The 19543-nt window shown below is 39.4% G+C and overlaps 2 protein-coding genes across 3 annotated transcripts; both read left to right on the top strand.

Annotated features, from left to right (window-relative positions):
* The first annotated feature begins 21 nt into the window (after positions 1 to 21).
* On the top strand, positions 22 to 6212 carry ccdc126 (coiled-coil domain containing 126). Of its 2 annotated transcripts, none has more exons than XM_079653264.1 (3): positions 22 to 335; positions 3739 to 4457; positions 4622 to 6212. In XM_079653264.1, the coding sequence occupies exons 2-3, from the start codon at positions 4232 to 4234 to the stop codon at positions 4870 to 4872; spliced, it is 477 nt and encodes a 158-aa protein (XP_079509390.1). In that variant the 5' UTR covers positions 22 to 335; positions 3739 to 4231; the 3' UTR covers positions 4873 to 6212. The 2 variants fall into 2 exon arrangements, with proteins under 2 accessions (XP_079509390.1, XP_079509389.1); XM_079653263.1 differs by having other exon boundaries at positions 22 to 360.
* Positions 6213 to 7084: 872 nt separating this feature from the next.
* tra2a (transformer 2 alpha homolog) lies at positions 7085 to 14410 on the top strand. The gene is made up of 9 exons (XM_079653259.1): positions 7085 to 7250; positions 9361 to 9494; positions 9638 to 9794; positions 10588 to 10641; positions 11918 to 12106; positions 12597 to 12712; positions 13233 to 13475; positions 13558 to 13628; positions 13777 to 14410. The coding sequence occupies exons 1-9, from the start codon at positions 7215 to 7217 to the stop codon at positions 13785 to 13787; spliced, it is 1011 nt and encodes a 336-aa protein (XP_079509385.1). The 5' UTR covers positions 7085 to 7214; the 3' UTR covers positions 13788 to 14410.
* Positions 14411 to 19543: the final 5133 nt, after the last annotated feature.

The raw sequence follows: 19543 nt of genomic DNA, 5'->3' as shown, positions 1-19543 counted from the left end.
ATAATGCCGTAGAAATGACGCAAGCCGTAAACGTTCGGGGGATCCATGACAGTCTGCACAGTCGCATGCTTAAAATTCTAGCTACCGACTTTTGCTTGCTAGGACCTCGTCGTTTTCGGGACAGTAAGAGAAGCCGATATGACTGACAGTGTGAGCGGACACCTCAACATGAAGCTCGGCAGCTAACCTTATTACCGGAGACAGATATTCCTCCAGATATTTTCCCCAGCGACAACAACGACAGTCTGGATTGCCAAACAAAAAGCATCATTCAGTGTCAGCCAGAGGAAGCAGCTGGAGCTCAGGCGCATCGTCCCTGGTCATTCCTGCTAAAGGTAGCATCTCAGACAACGCACTGGGGTAAATAATCGATTTTTGGTGCAATTTGCGAATAATACTTAGCCTTTGGGTTGAGTTGAAGCGTTGCGACCTAATATGTCGAGCTAAAATTAGAGTCGAGTCTGCAATAGCTTCAACTTAGCATGAGCTACTGCTTACATTTTTTTTTTTTTTAACTATGGTAGGTAGTAAAGCCTTGAACTGTATGCTAAAGTAGTCACTTTGTAATTTATGTCGATTACTCTTTTAGTTTACGTTTTAACAGTGGCGTAAACCAACCAAGTGCATTTACTCAAGTACTCTAATTGAGGGGAAACAATGAGGTGATCTGCTTGAGTATTTTCATGTTCTGCTACTTTGTACTCTTCGTATCTACTACATTTTGTAGGCAAATATTACACTTCTTTCTTCACTACATTTAATTTACAGATTTAGTTACTTTGCAGATTTAGATTATTAATACAAAATATAAATGAACTACTACATTATTATGTTTTACCCAGTAGTATGCAAAGTAAATAAAATAAACCCCACCTTTTGTTAAGTACATAATTGAAGTGATGAACACATTAATGCATCACTAACTATAATTCAATCATTTAAAAGATATGGTGCTTAAATGGGCCATCCTGCATAACGAGTACTTTTACTTTTGGTACTTTAAGTATATTTTGATGCATGTTATTTTACTTAAGCACTGTTTTAAATGCATTTATTGTATTTGTAACTGAGTATTTTTACACTGTAGTATTGTTACTTTTACTTAAGTTAACAATCGGAGTACTTCTTCCATCTCTGCTTTTCACATGCATGTGTAACTTGATGTTGTGTTTTCATAATAGCAGGTTAGATTCAAGATTCAAATGCAAAACTACAGTTATGTATTGTATGAAAGACTTATCACAGGTTCCTCAACAGTGCAAGGTTAAAGTAAGTCAACATTTGCCAAGTTGTCAGTCTTTGGTGTTGTACTCTGTCAAAGTTGCAGTAGCATAGCTTACATAATATCTACTTCTTCATATTTATTTCCTCCCACACCCTAACATTGTTAACTTTATTGTTTTTACTTTATACTCTATACACTGATTCAATCTTGCCCAGTCGGCCATCTGGTGAAAGCCACGTGAGAGCTGATGTGGTAACTCTTTAACCCCTAGATAAGATGTTTTGACTGACAATGTGTGCCTTATCAGTGTGAACCCTTCCATTATGTACACTATATCTAAACAGTTCTATAGTGGAAGTGGAACATTCATTGTCTGAAGCATTGGCCCACCTTGTGTCTTTCCATAGAACAATGATCGTGAATAGCCTGACATAAGACAGAATACCAAAACTCTTATAGATGTTATCAAGTGTCAACCTTAGGATTAAGCAAGAAAGGTGTGATCGTTTGCCAGATATCCGAAGGGCACACAGAAAATGATTCTCGTTTATTTTCCCTGGGGCTGAAATAGCTCACATAACTTTCTAGCATGGCACAGAAAAATCCCTCCAGCTTGAAATATTATAATAAATATGATTTGAACCTGATGCTGCATGGTCCCTATGTCTCATCCATTGTTGTTTCATATAATCATATAACGAAAACAGATTTCTCCCTTTTAAAGTTTTATAGAATTCAGCTGCGTACTGGGACTAAAGAGGGTTCTAAAAGCTCTCATTATTTGTCACAATGTGTTTTGCTTCATCGTCATCATGGCAGTTTCAACTGTTACTTTGATCATCTCTCCACACCTGGCTTTCTATTTCCTCTTTACTCTTTAGGGTGCTTATTCACAGTAGTGTGTGTGTGTGTGTGTGTGTGTGTGTGTGTGTGTGTGTGTGTGTGTGTGTGTGTGTGTGTGTGTGTGTGTGTGTGTGTGTGTGTGTGTGTGTGTGTGTGTGTGTGTGTGTGTGTGTGTGTGTGTGTGTGTGTGTGTGTGTGTGTGTGTGTGTGTGTGTGTGTGTGTGTGTGTGTGTGTGTGTGTGTGTGTGTGTGTGTGTGTGTGTGTGTGTGTGTGTGTGTGTGTGTGTGTGTGTGTGTGTGTGTGTGTGTGTGTGTGTGTGTGTGTGTGTGTGTGTGTGTGTGTGTGTGTGTGTGTGTGTGTGTGTGTGTGCATGCATTGCGGAACGTATTCTGTTACCTTTCTTTTCATAATTTATTCCCTCATTCACTGTCCCTTCTCTGACCTCCATAGGAAGTGACACAACAACACCCAAGAGAGGCAGTGGGGGGGATAATGAACTCTGTCACAAAGTTGCGAAAACTGACAAATGATAGCCTAATTCCCCCTGCATGTGCTCTCACAGCCTATTTGTCAGTCAAATACCCATTGTGGAGGTCGGATTAGGGACTGAATGCCCTCTGTGCCTCTCTCTGTTGCTGTGTCTCATACCTGGAGCTGCAAAGTGGGTCCCATGAACTCTAAACTGGTAATCAGGTTTCTGGGCTACAAACAACTGCTGATGAATGTGCTGTAGAGCCCCATGTCCCAGAGTGACAGGAAAAAATCTTAAAGAATTAATTATGTGGTGTCTGTTAGAAAATCTTGCATTTATCTACACAGAAATCTCCCCAGGCATTATGATAAATAACCACAATGCTCAACAGGGCTTTGAAGAAGCTACTGTAGTGCTACAGAAAAGACCCTTTGAGTGTTTTTTGGTATATGTTAGAAGAACGTAATTATTTTCCATTTCATGATATTTCACAATGACAACTTGAAGTGGCAATCCTTAAGATTTCAGTCTTATCGAAATCATATCTACTAATGGTGAGAACAAATACTTAGTTCCCAAAATACTGTGGGCTCTGTGTGCAGACTCAAGATACGCAAGATAAAATCCGACCGCGTTTCTGGTGATTGTATCTTGCGTAGCCTTCAGATTGAAAGTGAAAGCAGTTGGTTACCTCCCTGGAGATTTCAAAGGTGTGTTTCCTGCTGTTCTTTAGCTAACAGCTTCATTGTGGTTGCTCACGCCTGTTGTGTTAACGCCCTGCAATATAGAACAGATACTCAAAATGACTACGTCTCCTGTGACTACTGTACTTCCAAATAAAAGTCAAGTTGTGTTAAGCCAGTTTATTGTAAAGCTGCAGCAGAATGATATGTATTAGCAGTAGCCTAACACAGCATTTCCCCCTGGAATGTCCCCACAGTTTGTAATACTGCAAATATATAAATATTGCAATACTTTCATCTGTGGTTTAAAGGCTCAGTCACAATTGTGTTGCCACATTTGGCAATAGTGATTTAACAGGCATTTATTTAAACAAAAAAATGGTTGACTATTGTTTTCAAAATAATTCTTTGTTAAATAAATCTCTAAAAGATGGCATTAACAATTGTCTTTATGTATTTATTTTCTTGCCGCTAACTGTATCTCTCCTGTCTTTCTTCTACTTTTCCCACACAGACAACAATGCCTGCGAACCTCCCGCCTCAACACCCATTCTGCATTGGTGACTTGGTGATAGACATCTTGCAACCAAAGCACCTTTCTACAAATCCCTGACTGCCTGTGTGGGTGTCCTCCCTTCTGGTTCTACTTCCTGTCCTCTGCTGTTGCTTAAACTTTCTCATCTCCTCTGAGGGGGGTGGGGCGGGGGGGGGGGTGGGGGGGCAGGATGCCTTTTGTGGTTAGAGAAACTTCCGTTGCTGTACGGGTATAATGCAAGCACATATCCTGCTGGAGTTAACTTGAGGGAGGCACTGAATCCCGCTCTTGGAATGCTTTGCAGTGGACGTTGAACACTGACCTCTGCAGATACACTGAGCTAAAAATAAAAATCTCCCTGCAGGAATAAAGAGATTATCCCCCTATCAATTTATTTGTACATCCACACCTGAGAAAAGACCTTCAGCCTCACACCGGGCCTCTGTAGCTCCGCTTCTCTCTCCCCAGTACCATGCTGGGTAGGAACATGTCTCAGAAGCTGAGTGTGCTGCTGATGGTATTCGGCCTGGCGTGGGGACTTATGCTGTTACGCTACACTGTGCAGCAGCCTCGCCATCAGAGCAGCGCCGAGCTACGTGAGCAGATCCTGGAGCTCAGCCGGCGATACGTCAAGGTCCTGACCGAGGAGAACCAGAATGCACCAGGAGGGCTGCAGGGAACCTCCATGGCTGGTTACGGTAAGCTTTCAAGAGGAAATCAGGAATGGTGTTCGATATGTTGGTGCTATTTCCTGCACATAAAATTATCTGCTTACTCCTGTAGGAATTTTTATGTCCTAAAGAATACCCAAGTATCCATTTCTTACTTGTGTTTTCCCTCCATCTCATTCCCTTTCAAACAGCTGACCTGAAGAGGACTATCGCTGTGCTACTGGAAGACATTTTGACACGGCTGGTCAAACTAGAGGGGAAAATCGACTTGGCGGTCAATGCCTCTTCCACTAACACCTCCCACACAGCAGGGGGCATCCTTGACTCTGTGGCCGCCGCCCTACAGAAATCCTCAAAGCAGGAGACACCTGGCAGCCACCCGGGGATGTCACGCCTTCACCCACACATCCCTAATAGGCCTCGGCCACATCAAGGAGCATAGTCTTGAAAGAAGTATTGATTTATTTTTATTTTGAGCACATCACACTTTTCCAGCGTTTATCTCTGATGTTACCGCTTCAGACCAATGAAAAGCAATAGAAAGACATACGGACATCTGGAAAAATACAACGTGGGATGCTTCTTAGGAATGTTCAGCCAACTCAGAAGGAAGGAGGACTTCTTAAGGCTCTGTACTATCATATGCTGATGTTTATTTATTTTTATATTCTCATTGCTGATTTCTTTTGGCTTAGATCTTTAGCTTTTTTTCAATAATGCCATATCTGAATCCTATGACAGCAGAGAGGTATAAATACTCTTGGAACTGAACCAGATTCACATATGCTTTATCATAAAAGTGGCTTGAAATACTCCCCTATCTACATGGAAGTCTATTTTACAATACTGCTTAAATATATCTAAATGCTGAACTAAGCAGCACACTCATGATAGTTAGGAATAGCTGTATTGTCAGTTTAGCTGGTGCGGTTGTTAATTAGATTCTACTTATAGCTTACTCATAGTCTTAAGAATAATGAATAGTTCGCCTGTAAGAGATAATCCAAAGAATGTTATTTGCACTCCATCTTTAGGCAGGATAGTTGTGTATTTACAATTGCTGCAAGACAGTTTGAGGTTTATGCTGAATTGAAATGGATGATGCCTATTGTGCTACTGTAAACATGAGTGTGCCGTGTCTTGTTGAAATCTTATGGTTCCCTTGCCCAGTGTTGAGAAAATGTTTAAACTAAGGTGTGTAGCAGATTGAATGTACTGTGTAGTCAGTTTTTAGCCCTTTAGTGCTGTTAAGATGACTGACATACTGCTTACACATGTTCAGGGTTCATGTTGCACTGTGACTCTACAGAGGTTTTCTAAAAATACTGGGCTCGCCCAACATTGACTTGATGGATATTTTAGAATGTGAGACATCCGGCGCTTGAATATTCCTTCTGAGTATGGCTTCCATTATACCAATAAACTCTGGTGCCTGCCCAGAGGAAATAGATCTTTCATTTGCACATCATGGTGCTCATTAGCATGATGGGTCTGGGAAGAATATAGACAATGCTTTGATCGATACTACTTGGGGATTGTATGAGACAAAGTCAATGTTGGTGATATACTGTAGGAGGGGGAAATGTATCGCAATGTTGCTTTTACATTACAGACAATATGAATCGAGGCCTTTAGACTGGATTGTCCAACTGTGGTATGACTCTTTCTGCATCGGGTAATGCCATTAATGTACTTTGCTTCATAATGCATAAGTTGAAAGATGTAGAGCCAGTGAGTTGCTGTGAGATGGCTTCATTAATAAATTGACCTTATGGAAAGAAATAGTTCTCCCCTTGTTTAACTCCACTCCTGTTGTTATTCAATATTTAAATGTAATGGGAAATATATGCTTAGACAATTAATCAAGATTTTGTTTTGCCTTTATCCATATATTCAGCCTGTGAATCACACAGGCTTTCATGAGGTGGTTGTGAATGTATGAGTGAATACACAATAAACAAGTTTTCAGTTCATTAAATGCAACTGACCACACTACAAAACCCTGAGGTTATAATTGACCAACTAAATGATGTCTACTGTGGTGAAAAATAACATCTACTCGAGCACTACCAGAGTACAATTTCATGGCACTTTTGCTGAGGATTTCCATTGTATGCTACCTTAACTCCTTGTCGACTGCTTTTCCTTTATGTAAATACAATACAACTTGGAGGTCACCGATTTAACATAAGAACATTGTCAGTTTATATGTTTAAAGATAAAGCTACCCAACAGGGTTTAATCTAGCCAAATATAAACCAGCATCGACATGTAGATGCTATACCTTGTAATTTTAATATACACTCAGTGGCATCTTTATTCCGAGTTCTGAATTAGGTCTATTCATTAATTTTACTTTTAATATGTTGAGTTTGTCATTGGGATGTTAATGTTCTAGTAATTTGTACCATTCAGATCATAGTTTGTGATGGTGTCGTACTAAACTACATTATATCCAGGGCCCTTTGTAAACACGATGAATATCCTACTGAATAGGTCATTCTCTATTATATGTAGTGGAAGACTTCATTTTAATTGGTTTATTTGTATAATCTAGTGTTGCTACTTCCACCGCTGGCAATGTTGAAAAGGTTTAAGTACCTTGTTTTTGCATCAAGGGGACGCGGGAGACGAGACAGGAAGTGACGTTGGATTCTGCGGTACATAAACATACTACCGAGGTCCCGCGCCATCTTCTAGCTAATAAGCGGCCACAATAAATCATTGTGTTATACCTCAGTGCTGCCATCAAAGTACTCACTTGCTTTAGCTACAAACTGAACAATGAGTGATACTGAGGATGGAAACTACGAGGGACGGGTAAGTAATCACATCGAATGGTACAAAAATATCTGTCTTTCTTTTCTTCCTGTTCCTTCCGTGTGGCTGTCGATTAGCAACCACTAATGGAGCTAATGTAACAGCTAACTTAATAGCTTAGGGCATTACACTTTTTTTATTTAGGTTAGCGTTACCTGAAAGGCAAATACGTGTTGTGGTTTAACATTAACAAAGTATTCTGAAACGCCTGCTAGGTAAAAGGCTCCAAACAGCCTCCTGCAATGCTCGCTAGCATGCTAGTTGTCGTTAGCTTAAAATAAACGTGGTTAGACCTTTTTGTATTTTTATTGGTGGAAGAAATATTCAGATGCTTTACTCGAGTAAAAGTACCTTATTGTCAAATAAGTTCATTACAAGTAAAAGGCCTGGATCCAAAAATCTTAAGTAAAATTACTATCAGCTATTTGTACTTACGGTATAACAAGTACATGTAATCATTGTGCAGAACAATTGCCTTCATGTTAGTATACAAGTGTATTTATAAATGAGAGGTTTCTAGATGATATTTTTGCATCAAGAAGCATTTTATTGTAGTAGAGAAAGTTCTGATTTACTTTTTGTAAACTTTTTAAATAATTTGGTCATCGTGACTTTAAGAGTTAGTCTAGTTATTGGAGCAGGAGTACAAAGTAGCATACAATGGAAATACTCAAGTAAAGTTAAATTATCTCAAATGTGTACTCGAGTAAATGTACTTAGTTACTTCCCACCTCTAGATATTTGCAACTTCTCCCATTGGTTACCATGTGAGTAAAATATATCGCATCTATATCCTTTGCATATACACTTTTAAATACGAGTTATCTACGACGAAGTACTCATATTCAAATATCACGGCTGCAGCGATTAATGTACTGAATATGGCAACCTGTATATTTGTTTTTCTTGATGTAGATTTGGTTAGGGTTACATCATCAAACCAAATCTGAAAAGTAACTAAAGATAATAACTAATTGTTATGGAGTACAAGTACACTATTTACCTCTGAAGTGTTGTGGGGTAAAAGTACAAAGTAGCAAAACATTCAAACAACACAAGTAGGAGTCTCTCAAAATGTACTTAAGTACAGTAAATTAAGTTAGTTTCTTCACATCACTGCACTCAGGAAAATGAAATATGTATTTGTCCTGATCTATTAATACATTATATATGAGGTAACTTTAGTCCTAAGCATCTCTTCCTTCCCTGCTTTCTTGCTCTAATTTAGCAAATGGAAACTTCACTATTATTCATTATCTGAACTTTTTACTTGTAATCATTTAGCTTACATTGTTTCTTTTCTCATTTACTTGATTTCTGGAATATTTCAACTTAATGTAGCAACAATGTAATTGTACTGCATTCAGTGTTCCTTTTTTTATTTCATTTAAACTATTCTCAAACCTATGATCTTAATTTTATTGAATGTTCTTTTTTCATTAAGGTTATTGATCGTGAAGGATTTGAAGAGTTTTATCCAAGAATGATGAAGAAAAAATTCAAGATAAAAGAAGGCTAATGAAAACATGTACAGAGCAGAACATAGAAGTGGAAAGGGAGAAAATGTGACGGAAGAATGGTGTCAGATATGGGCGCTTGCAGTATAATGGCTAAAATGAAACTGGTTACAGTTTGGGTGGAAGAGATGAAAAACAGACCTGGAATCAGAAAACTGAAAAAAGAAGAACGAAGAAGGATAGAAATCCTGAGAAAAGGGAGAAGGGTGTAAAGAATCTGGAAGAATGAATGTGTCCCTAGGTTAAGTAAATATACTGTTTGTGTCAACCTGTCTTCTCTTTACTATGCTTCCTTTTTTAATTTGAAAATGCATGTCTTATTTATCGCTTGATTGCCCAGGTGGACATGCAAATAGACCAGTCATTTACTTTTCTTTAATGGTTAACAATGGGCCACAAGCCAAATATATTTTAATTGGAAATCTAAGATTACTAACCCTTTTCTCCGCAGTACATAAGCTGTGCGATTTAGACAGGTGTACTGTATGTGTCCAACATACTCTACCACACTTCTCTGCTTATTTGCTTTTCTATGTTAAGAAATACATGTTTTTGTCCACGAAAAAGTGGCTGACATTCTGCTATCGCTACAGGGGTCACGCTCCCCGTCTAAATCGGATCGTGGGAGTCCGGCTAGGGCCAAGTCGGGCAGCAGGTCCCGCTCCCACAGCCCCGCCCGGGCTGCCAAGCGCTCCGAGTCCAGATCCCGCTCTCGGTCAAAATCTAGGTACGTTGATATTTCATGAGATCCCGTGTGATACTGTGATCACATTTATATAAAACGAATAAATGCTCATTACTGGCTGAAATATGCTCCTATATATTACAACATACTTTTACACCTCTCCTCATTTGTTTCTTCCGTTTCAGGTCTCGTTCGAGGCGGCACTCAAACCGCCGCTCACGCTCTCGGTCCTATTCCAACCGGAGGAAGTCCCGCTCTCGCTCCTACAGCCAAGAGTACCGCCGCAAGAAGAGCCCCAGCGCTTCCCCCAATTCCAGCAGGCGGCGTCCATCTGGCAGCAAGGTACATGTGACAAGATCTGAAGTGGGCAGGGTACATTGAAATCTAGGAAGAGAAACAGACATCACTTTTTCACGCTCAGACACATTTACCAGATGTAAACACTGACATTTTGAACCCTTTTATTTTTGTATTATTGTGTATTTATTTCAACAAGGACTAGCATACAAATACATTAATCTCAGCAAAGAGAAGATATAGCTCATTTTCATCTGCAGCCCGCTAGTTGTGGACATAGGTCTACTCCACATCTTAATTAGTGAGGGTAAGACCATATCTTCTAGAACCTGTTACTTAAAGGGTCAATACACGATGTGTCAGGCTCCAAATGTTTTGTTAAGAGGGACTTTTATTATGAAAGATATCGTACCTGCAAGTAGAGATGGGACCATATAGGACTGTTCATGTTGAATACATGTCTAGCTCACTCCCATCGTAGAGAAGTGAAGAACAAAGCCTGACAATTGGACAGGAAGAAAGAACCGACTCTCACCACGTTGCTTTTGTCTCTTTATAAAATGTAAGGTAGCGGGATTCCAGTATGTTTAATGGGGTTTAAGCAAATGTTTTTGCGATTATGAGGATTATCTAACTTAAGTCATTTTCAATATGGCTTTAAGTTGATTTATTGAACATAATTACAAGGATTATATGATTTTAAGTAACCGTTCAAAATCAAAAGCCAGTAAATGTGTCATTCCTTTCATGCGAGTGTGTTTTCCCCTGATGATTGTGGTTAATGCTTTGGGAAACCACACATGTAATAACCCTTATTTTCCTGTCATTATATCAACAGAGCCATGACTTCCCAAAAGAAGCAGCCACTCAAGGCGCAGATGGAGATGTTAGGGTATTTAGACATTCTGATATATGTTGGGCAATGTGATGTTTGTTTGTGGGGCGAGGTGCCTAATGTAGATCACAAACAGCTTTGATTATTTGTATTTCAGGCATAAGCCATGCATGGGTTTCTTCATTTTTCAATAGCTAGCAACATGTGAATTGATAAACATAATGTACTAAATGTGTTCAATTAAGTTGCTATCGTAAATGTTCTCATAACTGATATTTTGCAACTAATCTTAAATAGGTTTTATCCAACTGCTGAGGGGAAATCCAAGATGAATTCTGTTTTGATAACCATTTACACTTCAATCAACCTTGATGTTTAGTAATAAATCAGGGCGGGACATTGTAAGACGCATGTTAGGCCTCAGTTGGTGTAATATCAACAATGTTTATAGTGCACTGCAGCTTTTCTTGTGATCATACAAAGCGGGAATTAAGTGAGATTTGCAAAGTAAACAATAGACAAGTAAAAAGGTTTTGGACATGTTTGACTCTTCCTGGGGCATCCTTTTTGAAAGGTAATAGTTCAGATGTTTTGAAGTGGGGATTTACGAGCGACTTATCCATTGTCAGTGTTTAACCCACAGATGATGGTTTGCACGCCAACAGTGTGGAGAATAACACCGGAGTTACTGCACAGAGTATAAACAATGTACTCCTTTTGACGATGGGGTAAGCGAAACGTATTCTATCCACCAATCAGAAAGGTCTCTGACGGCCAGGTAAAGCAGTCTAAATAAACAAACAACTGATTACTTTTTAGGTGGCTAGAATACTTTTGCCGCTGTCCCTGCAGTACATTGCTTTGCTCTTGAGTAGGTGTTTGTCCACACTCTTTCTTGGACTTTCATCTTAACATGTACTAATTTAACCCCATTTTATAACATCCAACGATTCCTTTTAAGGGACATCTGGAGATATTTGAAGGGGAAAATGTTGGTATCCAGTTGTAAAAATGTCTAACTACTGTAGTTGTACTCATAATGTGCCGTGAAAAAACCGATCTGAAGCTACCTATTAGCAGTTTTTTTAGGTCTGTGTTAATACATCCATAATATTCTCTTGGTGCAATATTATTATTTTTGCTTATGCTCTAAAATATATTATTTTACAGAATTGTGTCGAGTGGATCCAATGCACACAATACTGCTGTCTGCATGAAAAAGAATGTTTTTCATACTAAATCAAGGAATGGATTTTGTACTCAAATCATAAGATGAAGTAGATGCAATAAACCACAATGTTGTCAACTCCTACCCTCTTGTTGACTCTTCCAGGCGAACCCTGACCCCAGCAAATGTTTGGGGGTGTTTGGCCTGAGCCTCTACACCACAGAGCGGGACCTGCGGGAGGTGTTTTCACGCCACGGCCCTCTGGCGGGGGTCAACGTGGTTTACGACCAGCGCACAGGACGCTCCCGAGGCTTCGCCTTCGTATACTACGAGCGAATCGATGATTCCAAAGAGGTGTGGGGAATGTTTGTGGATTAGTTTTTCACTTAAATACATTATAATCTTCATCCCTGGTCCTGTGCCTCATTTGTTTTCTGTCTTGTAAAGTGGTTTATTGCTTTTATCTGTTGTTATATATCTTACTGATAAGATGGCTTAGCCAAAAGGTGTCATGGCTGTAGATCCTAAAAACAAGCAGTATAAATATTAAGTAATTTAAAAGTCTAGTCCACGTATTGTTCATTGCCTATTGCCACCGTTTGGTCTTGTTTATCGTATTGTCACACAGGGGTCCAAATATAAAAAAAATGTTTTTATATTTGTGTGATTGCACAAGTACGCCACTAGGTGTCTGCCTTGCTACAAATTCCCTCCCCTTGCAGTCATGCCTCTCGGAGCTAAATGTAATGATGTAGGGGGGCCTTCGTGAATCAATGATATGTAGAAAAAAGCTGACAATAATGTGATAACATCTCTGACTTCTCCCTTTTCCTGTATCCCTTAGGCGATGGAGCGAGCCAATGGCATGGAGCTGGACGGGAGGCGCATCAGAGTGGACTTTTCCATTACTAAACGTGCTCACACCCCCACACCAGGCATCTACATGGGCCGGCCAACTCAGTGAGTCCACTTTGTCATGTCTTAAAAACCTTGTGGGTGGAAAAGAATATTTATTAAGTGGGTGAACTCCATAAGATCCATAAATGTAGTTTTTATCCATTAGGAGTTAGCACCCGAATACAGAAGGCATGTTTTCTGGCGTTTCTGCTGCTAATGAGGTTTTGCACATGTATTTTATAGATATGTTTTGACTTCATAAAGCTTTAATTGTGTGCCGTTTCATTACCTTTTTGCTTATTTATTCCTCGTAAATATGGGATACGTCTCAATGTAATGCAGCAGACACTACTGCAGCTTTGGTTACCTTGTGTCATGACAATAAAGGTATTGAAAACAAAACAGGAATGGCGAAATGTTCTGCCGTCATAGCTCACTCCTGTAACGTCTGTATCCTGTTGGCATCCTTTCTTGAAACTAATTTGTGATTTGTTACAATTCCTATCAGTTTGACATGGTGCTGTGTTTCTCAAGAGATAAGATACCTAAACGTCATGCCTTTTTTCTTTCTTTCTTTGAACAGCAACGGTGGCAGCGGCAGCAGCAGCGGTGGTGGTGGTGGTGGTGGAGGAGGGAGGGAAGGTGGTGGTAGGGATGGAGGAGGCAGTAGGGAAGGTGGTAGAGATGGAAGTAGAGATGGAGGTAGAGATGGAGGTAGAGATGGTGGTGGTGGTGGCGGCGGCGGCAGCAGCAGGAGAGGGAGAGACTCGCATTATGACCGTGGCTACGAACGTGGCTACGACAGATATGAAGAGTACGATTATAGGTACAGGCGAGTGCAAATTCGTGAGATCAAATACAATGTTCCAGTTTTACGTTGACGTTAATTTACGACATTGTCATTGCAGTCGCAGACGCTCTCCATCACCGTACTACCAACGATACAGGTCCCGCTCACGGTCTCGCTCCTACAGCCCACGTAAGTATAAAGAGAAATGCACGAAGCTTGTCTTACTGCGCTTAATATTCAAACACGAACAGGTGTGTGCATATTGATCCCTGATGAAAGTATATTGATCTTATCGGTCATGTCCTGGGACTAAAACATTTGTATTTATTTTTTGCAGGGCGATACTAAGGTCCATCTTCAACGCTCTGCTTCCCTCCAATAATTGATGGTGTGTGACTCCTCAGGATGTTCTATGGGGATTTTTTTGGATTAGCATGTCTATATTAACAGAAATGTTAAGTTTGAGATGGTTCTTGTTTACATGCATTAGATGTCTTAATTTGTTAGACGTTTCGATGCAACCATGTTGAGTGTGAGCCAAGAACTCTGCAACTCTTGCTTTATTCTTAGGCTTGCATCCCTTCTTCCAACTTCACTTTGATTACAAGGATACAGCCTTCTTCCTTGCACTGATGACTGTTCTTGTCATGATGGGGAAAGTAAACTGGGTCTTAGTCAAATAAATGAATGGTAACACTTAATTGTAAAACCGGTTTTAGTTCACGTGTAACAATCTTTGGACAGTAAAAAAGCAGATTATTGTTTGTTGCCATTTACTTTCTGAGTACACGGTATAGGTGACTCGGACTGTAAGATCAAGTGTTGCCAGCATCACTGGTCGGTTCTCTGCTCATTGTTTTTGTGTGGTCAAGGAAGTCATCGTTTGAGTTTTTCCAGAGTTTTATTATCATGTATTGCATTTGTTATGGTTGTTTTTTTGTATGGAAATACAGATATACGAAATCTTCAAAGTTTCCATTGTGTTTTTCTGACCTAACGTGCATGAAATCAAAGTGAAGGGTCTGTCATAAAGGTGGGAGTGGATGCTTTAAGTTGAGTGGGTGTAGTGGGAAAACAAGCTGAGTTTTACAGAATAACACCAATGTTGTGCATTTTAAGTTTATCTACAAACACACACACACACACACACACAATGAAAATCTGAGCTAGCAAGAGATTCTCCAAAATGTGAGTATGTCTTGTTCAGGTTCCACCAATGAAACATGCAAAGAAGGACATTTACCCAGCTTTTATTGGGTGGCTTTCTTAACATAAGATTCAAAGTTCACATGTTAGAAAACCAACTTTTATTAAATGTGTTAGGTCTGGAGTGTTGCTGAGTATTTGTTTAGAGGAACAACTAAGTTATTTCCTTACATTCATGTGACACTGAAGATACTAGAAATACCCCTTAAGTAGTTGAATGTGTGCTTTACGATACTAAGAGATAACAATTCACCAAAGGTTACATGAGACAACGTTTTGTTAGATGTTTCTGCATCTTAACAAAACCATGCAGATTTCATCAACAGTTGATCAGTTTGTGTCCCAAAAGTTGAAAGTAGGAATCTTAAAGCTGAGTGGCTAATCAGAAAAGTAAACCTGCTGTAGGAATGGATGGCACTTTATCTGTAGACCTTAAACTCAATTATAAGACCCTCCATTCAAATGGGGTTGATACTCACCACTGACGTGTCATGGGGCCCCCTCAGTTATGGGTTTATTCACACCGACTCAAACATCATTCTTGAGGAACGATGCTAGGGTCAAAGTGTGAGGTCTTTCTCAATAAAGAGTCAACAGTTAAAGCCTTCGTCTAATGTGTTTTCAACCTGGCTAATTTTTACCGTAGCTTTTAAGTGAATTTTAATAGCTGATATTTCTGTTACACTCTGTACAAATGTTTAATGAAAATTGAGTCCACTAATTTAGAGCCTTGTGCAATCGCTTCTTAGCCGCTCTCCCTGAAGAGAAGAGGGGCTGGTTGAAGAAAAATGCCTTTGAATTTATGGCTGCCTGTGAGGTGTTGTTGTGAAAAATATCTTCTTTTTTTTTATGTCTTTGCTGAAATTGCACAGTATTTCGTGGCAGGGGCAATCTACCAACAGGAAGACCAGTAGGGGACAGGATGGGTTTGTAGCTTGATGATATTGGGCTTGCATGAAGCAACATCTCCCTTATAGAATGTGCACTGAAACATTCAAGAAGGTAGAAAAAAGTACATTCTTTTCCAGTTAAAAAAAAACAAACATTTTTAACAAACAGGAACATGAGCAAAATGTTTGTAGCAATCTGGCCATGGGGATTCTCTATAAAATACCCCACTTCCAATCTTTTTTCTCGGTTCTCCATACATGTTCTCATGTTGTTGTGCTGTTGAGGTTTTAGACTGCCAAAGGTCCACACAAGGTGCAACCTATCTTTACATCATATATTTACAAAGAGGGAACCCTCATAACGTACAGGACAATGTCTGAAGGTTAATAGGCAACAGCATGTTCATGTTCTCTACATGGTTTGAACACAGGGTGACGGGAGGGGCTGTAGGCTTGAATTCCCCACCTCCGAGTTGTCCTGAGCAGTAAACATGAGGCTACTCTTTACTAAATAAACATTAACAGCACATGTTTTATCCTACCAGTCCTATCCAGTCAGAGTCCTTCTTATCATTTTATTTTAGGATAATCTTAATTTTTTGATATAAATCAGTGGAGGATGTTTTCCGAAAATGACATTTGTTGGAGAGTTGGTGCATTGGTCTTTAAAGATTCTTTTTAATGTGTCTGAAGTAAACCAAGAAGTAGTTATTGACTGTTCAAGAAAGATGTTTTTAATGCTTTCTTAACTGTTGTCTGGTATGTTTGAATACTTTGCAATATTTCAGTATCAATTAAAAAAACTGTTTGAAACTTAACAATGTTTTACTCTGACTTTATTACAAATAATGAAAAACAGGTGGCAAAAAAAGTCAATTTTATTGCCATAACATTTTAAATCCACATCAAGTAATGTGTATTTCTTCACTGAATTAGTTAGCAAAATCATCAGGTTTATTATCTCCTTAACCCCTAGGATTCAGATACAGTAAATACAAGTTGTATTTAAAACAAATACATGCCAAAGAAATCCACTTTAGACAATATATATATATATATAGTTATTCATTCCAGCATTTTATTTTGCAATAAACATAATCTAGGTAAAATTACAGGTGTAAAACCTTAAAGCACAACAGATCATGTTTCTCTTTTTGAGTTGTTTCAAGAGCCTTTTCTCAACAAACATCACAGTGTAATTAATCAATTAAAGTGCTAACAACAGCAGCCATGAAGGGAATTATTCATGTAATACAGATACATGCATGCATTCAGTATGATATAGATGCAATGTGTGACTAAATCTGCAAATATTCATGTGACTGTGTGTGAAAACACCCACTTTCTCATCAGTATTTTTACATTGCCTCAACATGTGGTGTTAATTTCAACAAATGCTCAAAAACGATTCAAATGCAGTCATTTCTAGATCCAAAAAAACCAAAATTCAACAGATGTTTATCACAAAAATATATGTTTGTTAAAATAATGTCAAATAAAGACGAATCAAAATGTAAATCTGTTCATTTTACACACTGCAGCATGTCGAATGCAGTGTGTGCAGAGTTGAATTAAATTACTTGTAATTAAACAAATATGTTTGACTTAAAAAAATAGGGGGAGATTTTGCCACTAGTGGAACCAAACAATGGCATGACGGTACATGTTTGCCTGCTATTAATAGCTTTTTAGAGTTGTTTTGAAAAAAGAAAAGACTCCAATAATTGCCTTTATAATATCCAATAATTTAAATAATATTTCCTGTTACTCTTGATAAAGATTAACTCTACTTTCTCATAAGAATTTCCAGGATTTGACTTTTGTTTGAAAAATCGAAGTATACGTGACGAGAAAATACTACATTTCCTCCACTTGAATTATTCTTTAAACATAGCAAAGATTTTGGCTTTAAAATGTGTACAATTTCTATACTCCAGCAGTTTTTATTAACTCGTTGTTTACTGTTAAAAATGAATCTTCCTTGGCATGTGTTTTTGAGGGGGCACAAACCGCCATTTTCTAATGAGATGAAGGGTGTCATCACACAGGAGAATCTGTGAAGAAAACACATCCTATTTTTGGTGTTTTGGAGCCTGAATGAAACTCCTTGAGTTAAATAGGAAACACATGTCTGGACATAAGAAAAAACCTTACATTTACATCGATAAGAACCTTGTTTCTATCAGTAGCCTAAATGCTCCTGTAGAGGCTCCAGATTCTCCTCAACATGGCGATCACCACTGTGTTCCCTGACTCTGTCCGAAGCGGTCATTCAGAGGATTTAATGCTTTCAACTCAAGTGAAAAAAAACAACATTGTTATAGATTAGAATCGCCTAGCAATAAATACGAAATAAAGCAATCTCACCGGAAAACAGAATCCATTGAATGAGCCTAAAGGTTTTTGTGAAAGAGCCTTGCGCTTGGCGACGTATACTATCTCTTGGAATGAGGCCAGCAGCTTAAAGTTGGGCAATGCGTTTTACTTAAACAATCCTACCTCCCCTTCTCCTTCCCTTCAAGAAATTCCCTAGACTATGTTTAACCAGATCGATTTTGTTAGTTCTTTTTCCTGCACAGTAATCTTCCCACATAGGATGTAGTCTAGTCTGAAACTTTGTGTCAGTTTGCCCCTATGGAATTTGTCTATAGCGAGGAGTCCTGAAACTGGGGGCGGGGAGACTTTCTGTACATTCCTCAGCGATACATTCACTTCTCCCCCTGCAGAGCCGACACACACACACACACACACACACACACACACACACACACACACACACACACACACACACACACACACACACACACACACACACACACACACACACACACACACACACACACACACACACACACACACACACACACACACACACACACACACACACACACACACACACACACACACACACACACACACACACACACACACACACACACACAGACTGCAGCCATGCATCAATTCATTTAAACCGACACAGTCAGGCGAGCACTCACATGACTGCTGTCTCCAGTTATATACTACTGTACAAATGCATCTATAAGGTGCTGTTTGCAGCACACAGGGGCAGTATGCAGACACAGTTCCTGCTGTGCGATTCGTTATTCGATTTGCAGTGAATACCATTAAAGCCAGATAAACCAGTTTATAAAAAACGGTATGCGCCTATCTAGGCCGACGGAAAGCGTCCATGTTTATTACAAACCTATGGGTCAATGCAACAAGGATATGGATCTAAACATTGAGTTAGAAGTTATTAAGAAACTCTCCTGTAGGTGAAATACTACATGATTAAAAGTAAGAAGGGAACTTAATGCTGAATTTAAAACAGTCTTTTACTCCATTATCATTTAACCTATTTATGGGGTAGAGCCTGTATGTAAACACAGCCTAAACTTGTTGAAAAGAGTTATGGAAGTCCTGCCGAATTGGCTGCTGCTTCGCGTTTCGTTGTATCTTTAAGGCATATGACAAAGCCCAGCAGAGGAAACATGGGGAGTAACGCATAATTGGCGCGCTGATTCATATAGAATAGTCGCGCGGAGGAGCCAATGAATGAGCGCGTTGAGGCCGAGCCAGCAGCAGTAGTACGGAGCGGGGCTGCAGCGCTCTGATTGGTCAGCCTGTCCGACCAATCAGAGAGCGTTGTGTGTTTGATCAGAAGCAGAGGAGTAAACCAACTGAGACAGCCATGGACCCAGCCTGAACTAGAGGCTGAAGGGCCCACTAAACCAACACTCCTTTTGTAACCTGCCTTACACGAGCATGCACACCTAGGCCTATTCATTAGCAAACACTGCAGGGACACAGTACTATCATTTCAGCTCAAAGCATAGCTCTTTGCAGGGGCAATTGCAGGGCTCCAGGGAAGGTTACTCCCACCTAAACTTCACATCACTTTCTTTTCTTGGTGAAATACAGTTTACATTTCAGACTCGAGCAACTGTTCAAAAGTAAATTACTTAGCAAACAGTGGTGTATACATTTACTCAGGTACTCTACTTTTAA

The sequence above is a fragment of the Notothenia rossii genome (assembly GCF_949606895.1).
Source record: "Notothenia rossii genome assembly, chromosome: 10".
Classification (NCBI taxonomy): Eukaryota; Metazoa; Chordata; class Actinopteri; order Perciformes; family Nototheniidae; genus Notothenia; species Notothenia rossii.
This window is presented reverse-complemented; position numbering and strand designations above follow the sequence as displayed.

Excerpts from the sequence above, each read along its gene's own strand:
- tra2a (XM_079653259.1), top strand. The coding sequence starts at position 7,215 with ATGAGTGATACTGAGGATGGAAACTACGAGGGACGG. Across the intron at positions 12,713-13,232 it reads TACATGGGCCGGCCAACTCA|CAACGGTGGCAGCGGCAGCA; the intron begins GTGAGTCCACTT and ends TTCTTTGAACAG. Across the intron at positions 13,476-13,557 it reads TATGAAGAGTACGATTATAG|TCGCAGACGCTCTCCATCAC; the intron begins GTACAGGCGAGT and ends TTGTCATTGCAG.
- ccdc126 (XM_079653264.1), top strand. The coding sequence starts at position 4,232 with ATGCTGGGTAGGAACATGTCTCAGAAGCTGAGTGTGCTGCTGATGGTA. Across the intron at positions 4,458-4,621 it reads AACCTCCATGGCTGGTTACG|CTGACCTGAAGAGGACTATC; the intron begins GTAAGCTTTCAA and ends CCTTTCAAACAG.